General features: G+C 46.0%; 1 protein-coding gene across 1 annotated transcript in view; it reads left to right on the top strand.

Moving 5' to 3' along the window:
* Positions 1–10,869, top strand: part of Myzap (myocardial zonula adherens protein) — a 75,663-nt gene that overhangs the window by 9,533 nt on the left and 55,261 nt on the right. The window contains exon 2 of the mRNA XM_055596824.1: positions 8,608–8,763. Coding sequence (XP_055452799.1) covers positions 8,608–8,763 — 156 coding nt within the window. The remainder of the gene's footprint in view (positions 1–8,607; positions 8,764–10,869) is intronic.

The following is a 10,869-nucleotide window of genomic DNA, read 5'->3' as shown; positions in this document are numbered from 1 at the left end:
GGGGGGGGGGAATGGGGGCAGGTTCCTGCCCTTCTCTGAGATCTAACCATCCCCATGTTGAGCAGATTCTCTCTGTCCCCTCCTCTCATACCCTGTCTTAAAAAAACCTAAATAAATAAATAGTAAATGAGTTTATGTAGTGTCCTTCTTAGCATCTGGCCTCTGAGGTGGGCTGGAGAGTCATGACACGATGTATGAGGCTAGAAGGTGGATGGGTGATGGTGATACTATTGCTCCTGAGTCTGTGTGTTGGTTTTGTGATTCTGCTCCTGTGTGGCATCGCTGGTTGGGCCCTGCCAACTAGCTGTCACGGGCTCCTGCCCAGTAACCACTCTTCATCATTCCTGCACCTGCTATATCATCCCTTCTTAGAACCCCTGCTAAGGTCCGTTCTCATACTTGCAGTATCTTCTTAACAACTGTCTCTCTGCTTACCCCATTCTGCCCCTCCAACAAATGGCTTCCTTCTCCATTGAGGTCTTCCCTATCTGTCCTGTGCTTCCATGACCACCCCTTCCTTAGTCAAACTCCAGGTTCCAAACTGCCCTTATGGCTTCACCTGTAGCATCCTTAGGTCATAGGAATGGATACACATTTCTGTAAACATTCAGATGTGAAAATAACGTTGAGTTAGCATAGAAACACACAGAGCACAAAGGTCTGACTCTACTCTGTCCTTATAGAGCCTTGCTCTCTGCACACAGTAGGTGTTTAATGACTGTGACGATCAGTTTCCTCTTAGTTTCAGAAGTTGCCTTAACAACACTGTAGACTATATGAGCTGAACAACAGAATTTTATTGTTGCTTTAGTTCTGAGTCCTAGAAGCCTTGGATGGAGGCAGGCCCACGCCCCTTTGGAGGCTCTGAGGCAGAACCCTTCTTTAACTCACCCAGAGTCTGGTGGCGCTTGTCAGTCTTTATCCTGTGGCTGTGTTAACTGCAGTCTTCACAGATGGAGCTCTTCCTGTGTGCACATCTGTGTCTGTCCAATTTCCTTCCTTTCTGTAAGGACGCTGGTGATGATGGTGTAGGGCCCCCTCTAACGACCCCATTTTAAGTAGATCCTGTCTCTAAGGAAGGGCAGATTTTGAGTTACTAGCAGTTAAGACTTTAACATGTCTTTTATTGAGGAGTGACACAGTTCAACCGTAGCAAGTTCCTTGAAATGTGCAAAGCAACCCAGGTGAATTAGCTGTTTGTCTGTCTGTCTGTCTCATGTAGCTGAAGCCGGCCTTGCATTACTGATCCTCCTGCCTCTACCTCCCAAGGGCTGGGTTTATAGGTGTGTGCCACCACCCTGGCTTTTCGTTTACATATTATGCATAATAATGTGGAAGAAAGAATGGTGGTTTCTTATGATCGCAGATTTCATGGAGAGGGATTAATAAATATGGAATGTTCTTAAGTATGGTTAAACTTTAGGAATACAGTTGACAGGAGATCATTTTGAAAGTAAATACTCTTTTCTGTCATTTTCAAAGAACTCTGTAACTCTGTATACCCTGTAACCCTGTGAGTAAGCACTCACAGAGAGAGGGAAAGAGAGAGGAAGAAAGAGTGTGCATCACACACACACACACACACACACACACACACACACACACGCTCACACGTTCACAGAAAGAGGGGGGTGGAGAAGAGAGAACAATTCTAGCTATGGCGGATGCATCACGATGAACCAGAAATGTGGCTGCATAGTCTTATCTGGTTAGAGCTGGTTCTGTGATCTTCATCATGAGCGAAACCTTGTGCATATTGATAGACTAGCTAGAAGAAACAATATTATGAGAAGCTGCTAACATGAGGTAGGAAGGTCATTATGTGTCCTTCTGTGACCTTTAATTACTCTGTTTGAGACTTTGAGATGCTAAGTGAGTGTGTGTGTGGCTGCAGAGCCCAGGACTTCTGGAGCCAGTAGTTTGTCAGAGGAGGAAACCCTCCCTGGCAGATTTTATAGCCCCTTTCCTTTAAAAGCCTGGATGAACAAGCCTGCTGGTTCTTGTCCTTGGAGAGCCTGTTTATACAACATCCTGGCTGTTGCCAGGTGAGCGGGTGTGCTCTCATAATTCACGGCTGCAGCTGGGGCTGGGCTGCCTCTGTGATAGTGCGCAGGGCCTGTGTCTGCCTCTCAGTGAACCCTGAGGTTCTGATCCTGGAGCCTTCACTAACCTCTGCAGGGCCCCTGTCTCAAGCCCTCCCGAAGGGACCCAGGTTCCTCTTCTAGAACACAAGAATGTTCGCCCCTCCCTGTAGTGAGAATGCTGGAATTTTGGTTTCTTAAAAAACAAAACAAAACAAACAAACAAACAAAAAACATAACTATTATAAGAATGTGCTCTTGTTTTAATCCCAGGTGTGGGGATGTGGGGCCTCTTTGGACTGTTCACAGCAGCCGACTATGATTTGCCTTGTGCTCTAGCAGAGGCGTGGTTTTTTCATGTGCAGATAGTTTCTGCAATTGTGTGATGTTTGGAATTCTGGGAACTTTTCAGAGGTATATAAATGCTAGAGCCCGGTAGGATGGGTTGGTGGTTGCTTCAGGGGTGTCATTTACAGTTTGTTATTAACCGGTATCAAAGAAAAAAATGAAGCAAAAGAAAAGAAATGAGCTTCAGAGCTCTCTCTCTCTCTCTCCCTCTCCCCACCTCCTTCTTTTTCTCCTATCTAGTGATAGGGGGTGAAACAGGGGAGGGGGAGGGATAAAGGGTGGAAAACAGAACCCACAAAGTAGCAAAGACCAGCTGTACCTTCCCAAAATTTCTTCAGCTGTGGAACTCTATTCACATTGGTGCAGTCACATGAAATAATGTCAGAGCAGTGTCTCAAAAGAGGTGAACGGTATTCCTGAGGTTGACACCCTCTCTGGCCTCTACACACGCACACACTCATGCACACACATGTGCATACTGACCTGAACCGCATATGCACCTCCCCATCTTTGTTGAATGTCTCTATATGCTGGGCATTGAGGTGCCGCTGGGAGCTGTAAAAGTAATCCGCGCTCTGCCTTTGTGGAGTTTGTTGTCGGATCACACGTTCTAATTTAAGAGGTGATAAATCTAGGCCCTCATCACTAACCTAATTAATCCAACGGCCAGTGAATCCCTTAGAGAATTTTATAGGATTTTAGACTGGGTTCCTTTTTGTGGCTTCTCAGCCTTTTCCAGCCCAGGGAAAAGAGCTGTCGCCAGAGCCTGAGGTAAATCCTGAGCTGTGAGTGCTCATGGGAAATCACCGACCACAGCCTCCCTCTGTGTTACTGTGCGCACCTGCTCTTAATCCTGCTCCATCTTATGTGGGGTTCATGGAATGCCAGTTTTGTGTGTTGTCTCCGCTCCCTACTGTGGTGGGAACTTTCTCTTCATCTCAGCACTTTATATGGCTTTAGTTTTCAAGGAGCTTGTGCCTGGCATTGTTTTAGGCCCAACATGTCCATAGTAGGTCTGACACATACATATTCTTTTTAGAAATATTTGATTTACTGTTTCTAAGTTGTGTGTGTGTGTGTGTGCGTGTGTGTTTTCACATGGATGCAGGTGCTCTTGGAATCAGAAGAGGGCATCAGATTTCCTAGAACTGTAGTTATAGGTGGTTGTGAGCTGCCCAATATAGGTGGGTGCTGGGAAACAAACTTGGGTCCTCTAAAAGAGTAGCAGTACGCGCTCTTAAAACCATTGAGCCATCTCTCCAGCCCCAAACATATTTTAAATTTTCTTGTTTTCTACATCTATTTTTGTGCGCGCGCACACACACACTGTGTCTATCTATCTCTCTGTGTATGTGTGTATGTGATATGACATGTGTAGAGGTCAGAAGACAAGTTGCAAGAGTCAATTATTTCCTTCTGCCATGTCGATTCCAGGGATGGAACTCAGAGTTTCCGGCTAGGTAGCAAGCACCTTCTGCAGCTGAGGCATCGTGCCAGCCTCCACCTGTAATTTAAAACTTGCTTTTTAAAAGGTATAAAGAAAGCAGCATCCTCAAGCTTCAACAAAACAAAAGAAAACAAAACAAAAACAAACAAACAAACAAACAAAAGAAACCCAACACCTTTTAACCGTGGAGAGTTTGAAGCTACTAGCCTTTGACTCAGTAGCCCTCCACTGTCATAAATACATCTGGATGCTTCTCTCAAAGATAAACCCTGCCTTTTCAAACTACCACAATACTTTTATCATGCCTAAAAGTAATGCTCACTTTAGGGCTATTGTTAGAGGAGGAAAAAAAATGAACTTTAAGCATTTGCAAACATACTAGCTCTTATTTATTTATTTTTTCTCTGTGTTCTCTAGTGACCTTGAGCATGTAGCTATTTACTAAATAAACATGGTGGTCCCACCTGCTGTCCTGGGACGCCTCCAGATTTGTGCTGTGATTGAGGCTCTGGGCTGCTGACTGCCCCTTGCCCTCTGAGGGACAAAGGGTGTTTCCTTCAGCTGGATTGTGTTTGCATGTTCGAGGTGGTTTCCCTAGAGCCTCTTCTAGCTTCCAAAGCTCCTCCTGTTGTCAGTAAATATTTGCTGAGAGTCACAATGTGTCCATCGTCGCTGCCTGCTGCAGCTGAGAGTGGGAACGAGGACAGATGGGGGGCTGGTGGCTGCCAGGGGAGCAGGCCTCTGATCCTGCAGACACCTGCAGCCACTCAGGCCTGGCTGTGGTCGTGGGGAAGATGGGCACGAGGAGTCCTAGCAGTGCTGAAGGATCAAGGAAGCCACTCTGGAGGAAGGGACATTTCAGTCTAGCAGTATGGCGGAGGGAGGAGCCTTGTAAGTGGCATGAGGTAAAAAAGGAGTTGGCAGAAGAACAGAAGAAGGGCCAGGAGGCTGGGTGGGGAAGTGGAGAGGAGCCCCTATCTCTGGCCCGACTCTTTTAAATGGTTCTGGAACTTGAGGGCTAGGCTCCCAGCCTCTTTGTCCCCTGAGACTCTGGGATGCCACCTAGCCATCTGAGGTCCAGTTCCCCACTGACTCTCCATTGGTTTGGAGGCAGAGTGGTTAGAGAAGTTCACATTTGCAAAGACAGGGGCAGAAACCTGAATGCTCACCCCAGATGAACCAATAACATTTACACAGCAGGGTTGTGAGGACTGAAGGAAATACCATGTAATAAAAAAACACCAAGTGTGCAGCAAATGTTTTCCTCTTTCTCTTCCTTCTTATGTGCCCTTCCAGCCTTTCCCTGCGTGGTCCAGCGCCTTCCCCCAGGAGCACCATGCTGCTGGCCCTGCTTCTCAGCAGAGCCCTGTGGCCTGGCCCTTTTCCTGGAGGTCTTTTGTTTTAGATGGCATTTTAATGATTTTTACTTTTACTTTCCTTTTGAAGATTGAAATAAAGGGAGGCTGGAGAGATGGCTGAATGGTTAAGAATGTGTCCTGCCCTTGCCGAGGACCTGAGTTCAGTTCCCAGCCTCCACGCTGGGTGGCTCAGAACTGCCTGTAATTTAACTCCAGGGGCTCTGACATCCTCTTTTAGCTTCTGTGGACCCCTGTGCTTACATGTACACGTACCCCTACACGGACACATGCCTATACCGATGACTAAAAACAAGTCTTTAAACTGATACTTTACTAACTTTTTGAGACTTTCGTACAACGTATTTGTATTATATTCACCTCTAGATCTTCCCCTACTCACCCCCACTTCACTGTCCACTCAACTTCATGTCCTCCTTTATTAAAAAAAAAAAAAAGGCAATTCAGTCCAGTTTGTGTTGTCCAAATAGTCTTGGGTGTGGAGTCATCTCCTGGAGCATAGTGAGCCTACTAGGAGCCACACACCCCTAAAGAAAACTGACTCTCTTGTCAGTTATCCAATGCCGAGAGCTCCAGCTAGGGGCAGGACTTCATGTCCACCTCCAAAATAAATCTTTAAAAAAGTTTACATAAAACTGATTCAGCAATAACAACAACAGCAACAGGCCAGAGTAGAAAAGAACACAAAGTGAAAGGCGGTGTCCTGTTCCCCTGAGATTGTCACCAAAGGTTTGGATTGTGTCTCTGTAGAAAATTTCTGCACCCGTTCTTAAGACAAAAACAGGAATGTAGAATTGATTCTTTTCTACTCAGCGTATCTTAGACATCTTTCAACGCACATAAATCCTTTTCCTTGTTGAGTCAGGGGCTCACTCTGTAGCTCAAACAGGCCTGGAACTCACTATGCAACCCCAGTTAGTGTCAAACTCAGGTCAACGCCCCTGCCTCAGACTCCTCAGTGCTGGGATTGCAGGCCTGACCCGTCCTCATCCCCCAGGACCTCTGTGTCTGACCTCCTCTTTGCACCTTGCTGTGTTTCGAATCTCATCAGGGCCATGTGTCGTCAGCAGCCTGTTTTTCAGGAACTGGGTGGGGCCCGGGGCTGCAAGAACAGCTTCTGTTTCCTGGTCTGTGGGGAGTTTCATTGGAGCTTTTCCTTTTCCCAATTACGTGTTAGCAAACTGGGGATATCTGAATGCCAGAGTGTCACTCCATGCGACAGTCATTGGAACTGACAAACACATTTCAGAGTAGTAGTAGCGACCACGGGATCAGGATCCCAGTGCGTGGGGTGGACATGCAAGCTGTTACCAGAAACCAAACACCAGGTGTCCCAGACCCTGACATCCCATCACTTCCCAAGTTTGTACAGAAGAGTAAAAAGCACTGGGTGTGTCCCCTCCTTGTGGTAAAAACACTCACATAAACAAAAGCACAGAAGGAAGAAAAGTCACCCTTTGTTCTCTCACCCATTTCGCTGTCCCCTCCTCAGAGGTGATTGCCATTAACGATTTGTGAGGAATCTTTCTGGGTATTTTATTTATTTATTTTTATTTTACAAACTTGGAATGAGCTCAACGCTTGTTATTTTGTGACAATAAATAATTTAGAATGCAAATTACAGTTTCATATTTCAAAAGAATTTTCTGAAGATCTGGAGGTGGGGGAATCTACAAAAAGGGAATTGAAAATGTTAGCTCGAGTCTGGTGTGGTGGTCGGTACAGCCCTTTAATCCCAGCGCTCGGGAGGCAGAGGCAGGTGGATCTCTCTGAGTTTGAGGCCAGCCTGGTCTACATAGTGAGTTCCAGTCCAGCCAAGGCTCTGTAGCAAGACTCTTCCTCAGTAATGGAAGGAAGGAAGGAAGGAAGGAAGGAAGGAAGGAAGGAAGGAAGGAAGGAAGGAAGGAAGGAAAGAAAGAAAGAAAGAAAGAAAGAAAGAAAGAAAGAAAGAAAGAAAGAAAGAAAGGAAAAGAAATATTGGTGGAGGAGGGAGTTGCCAGGTGTAGACTAGGTACTGGGTCATCTCCTTGTCTCTCAAGTCTTGGGTCTCTGAAGTCTTGTCTCTGGGTCTTGTTTTTTGTTTGTTTGTTTTTTCCTCTCTCTTTCTTTTTTTCTTTTAAAAGTTATTTCTTTAAAAATATTCCTGTTCCATTTTATTATTTTTTATTACTTTTGTTCGTGTGTGTGTGGGGGGGTGTGCGCCCGTGTGCTCATGGGTGAAACAGTGCCCACATAGAGATCAGAAGACAACTGTAGCAGTTAGCTCTCTCCTTCCACCGTGATGTGGATCTCGAGGATCAAACTCCCGAGCTTGGCGGCACCTTTCCTGGCGGAGCCATTTCTCCAGCACCCCCATTCTCTTCCTCTTTTTCTCTTTATTTCCTTTGTTTGAGGAGGTCTCTGCTGTCTCCCCACATCTAACAAACCCGAAGTGTGAGGAGCTGGGCCCAACCCCAAACAGGGTTGGCTTAAATGTGAATGTGCGCTCACGTGCAAGCTATTTGGGCCCTTTGAACTTCCACGCCCTCCGCTATGAAGTAGACAGGAGAACTGTTGGTAAATGGCTACAAACATTACACATTTGAAGCAAATTTTTTTTTTTTTGGTGGTCAAAAAAACCCACTTTTTTTCCTGCTTCCTGAAGCCTTCATCTTACAAAGCTGTGTCAGATTTGGACACACTACCTTTGAATTGCAGTTTGCTGATGATTCAAGCTTTGACTGCTGGAATTAAAGACCAGCTAAGTGGAGTGGGAAGATTCTTCAGGGCTGGAGTCACACCACCTCTGCTTGGCTTTTCAGAAATGTTTTGTAAATGGACACAACAGGTCGTGGGCTAACCCCACCTCTTTCCCTCAGATCTTGGCTGCAGGGTCAGCCCTGCCCTCATAGGACAGTTTTGTTACCAGATGAGGGTCAACCCCAACTTTCCACAGTTCAGGCCATGTGGTTAGTGAGGCAGCTGAAGTCATCAGAGGAACTGGCATACTGCAGAAAACAGTGTCACCTCAAAGCATTGTCACCTCAGTGCAGAGTTTCATGGTATAATTCCTCTGGCATCTTTGTGAGTTAGAAATGGATGTCTCCTTGGGAAAATGGAGTGTGAAGGTTCTTACCAACGAGAATGGTGGGCCAAGGCTTGATAGGAGTGGCCAGTAGATGCTTTCTCCAGGGTACAGGCAACCCCAGCCCATGCCAGGCACAGTGTGACAGCAGATTGCCAGGTTGGGAGTCTGCCCCCTCGATGCTTCTGCTGGGGTACCCAGGGCCAGGCACAGCCTGCTTAATCACACATGGGTGCCCATTATCACTGCTGGGTTTGTAAGACTTACGTTCTCTTTCCTGCCTTCTCCTAGCCTCCAGAACTAAGCAATGGCGAATCTACCAGGAAGCTTCCTCAGGGTGTTGTCTATGGTGTGGTGCGAAGATCGGATCCCAATCAACAGAAGGAAATGGTGGTGTATGGCTGGTCCACCAGTCAGCTGAAGGAAGAGATGAACTACATCAAAGATGTGAGCGACCCAAGGACATTTTGATTGTCTGTCCTTTGAAGCAGAAGGGGTGGGGTGGGGTCAGAAGCATGGATGGGAATGCTAAGCAGGCATTTTGGAAGCCTTATTTGGGATGGAAATGTTTCTCCATTTTCTTTGTGGTGATGCTAAAGGTACAGGTATAATTTTTTTTTTTTTTCAACAAGCTTCTCTTGGGTGGTTGTTACAGGCAGAAGGATCATGAGACCCAGGGTTTCTGCTGGGTGTGGTGTGGAGGCTCCTGGGTGGTTTTGCATAAGATACCAGACACACATAATGTTTAGGTTTGGGCGGCTGTATAAATGTGGTGTTACTGGCTGCTCGTAAGAGAACAGCCAACTCAGAAAGAAACGTGTTTTTCCTGGAGATGAGTCTGGAGGTAGGGGATTCTGGGCAGGTGAAGCTGGGCTCTGGATCTGCTTTTCTGTATTTCTTCGGGCCCTTTCTTTCTTTGGCCTCAAGACTGGGTCTCTTCTCTACATTGGATGTTTGGAGAAAGAAAACAGGACACCCACTTCTGTACAATTTTTGAAGTTGCCCAGCTCCGATTAGACATTCCCTTACATGCCATCTTGGCCAGGGATGGTCACGTGCCCAATCCCATACCAATCACTGACATGGAGCATGGGCAGACTCGGCAGGATCACACCAACGTGGTGTGGAGCGTATCTATGTGGAAAGAGTGTGTGGATGAATAGATTCGCTCTGAGTTCAGTGAGAGACCCTACCTCAGGTCATAAGGTATCGAGTGATCAAGGAAGACAGCTAATGTCAAACTTTTGGCCTCCAGACTTGTACATGCTTATTCACACACACAACCATACACTCATATGCACCTGTGCACATGGACACACACACACGCTTATACTCACACACTATGTATTACAACCACTAGCCTTGAACACCCAGTTATCTGATCTCTTAAAGTAGTTTTTTTTTTTTTTTTTTTTTCAATCATGCAGAATGTTGCATCCCAGATTGTTTTAACAGTTCAGGCCTTTCTCAAGGAAATATTTAGACCTTCATTTACATGCTCCATATAACTTGGGATTACTTTAGAAATAAACCTTCAATTTGAGAGCTCAGACTCTCAAATTGCCCAAGACAAAGGCAAATACAGCAGGTCCAGGCTAATCCTCAGCTATAAATGACATGCCCTGTGATCACAGAACTGGTTCTGACCCTGAATTCCCAACCTCCACTGACTTTGCAATACGCAGTTAATCTCTAGGTCCCACCTTCAATGGCTGGTTTCAGATCCATCCCAGCCTGCTCATTTCCTCAGCGTGTTTATGACTTTGTTGCCCTTGCTCCCTGATGGGAGACACCCCGCCTTGTTGGCTTCCTACACTGTTCAGTGGGAGCAACACCCAGCTCAAGGTCCTGCCCATTCACCTCTGGTGACAGATAGCACAAGAGCCAGCCAGGGTGATATAGAGTTATTCGTCCTCTGGAATAAAGAGGCATGCTTTGAGGCTTGCAGTCAATAGCAAGAAAGTAGACTATTAGAATTTATCGGGTAGGGGCTGAAGAGATGGCTTAGGGGCTAAGGTTTCCTACTACAGAGGACCCAGATTCGATTCCCAGAACCTACCCATGCCAGGTACCTCACACATGTCTGTAACTTCAGTTCTGGGGGATTCTACACCTTCTTCTGCCTTCTACTGGCACTTGTACTTACAAACACACACACACACACACACACACACACACACACGTACACACACACACACACACACACAGAGAGAGAGAGAGAGAAAAAAAATCTTTTTTTTTTTTTAAAAAAAAAAAACACAAACAAACAGAAAAACTTCTTCTGGGGAATGCCTGAGGTCTTGACTCCTCTCTTCTCCTAACTCTCTACCAGTATCCATTCTGAAACAAAATGTACCTAAGTGTTAGAGTTCTTGCCTAGCTTGCGTGAGGCCTTGAGTTCAAATCCCTAGCACAAGAAATAGAAAACAAAATCTCAAAAGCAAACCAAGTTTTTTCTTATACAAATATACCTTCAGTATCAAGTCTTCTGGCACGGTCCCTAAACACTGACACTCAAATCAAGACTGCTTCTCATTGGTAAGCCAGACAGCC

Source organism: Psammomys obesus, unplaced genomic scaffold (genome assembly GCF_907164565.1).
Source record: "Psammomys obesus unplaced genomic scaffold, mPsaObe1.curated_primary_1811, whole genome shotgun sequence".
Taxonomy (NCBI): Eukaryota; Metazoa; Chordata; class Mammalia; order Rodentia; family Muridae; genus Psammomys; species Psammomys obesus.
This window is presented reverse-complemented; position numbering and strand designations above follow the sequence as displayed.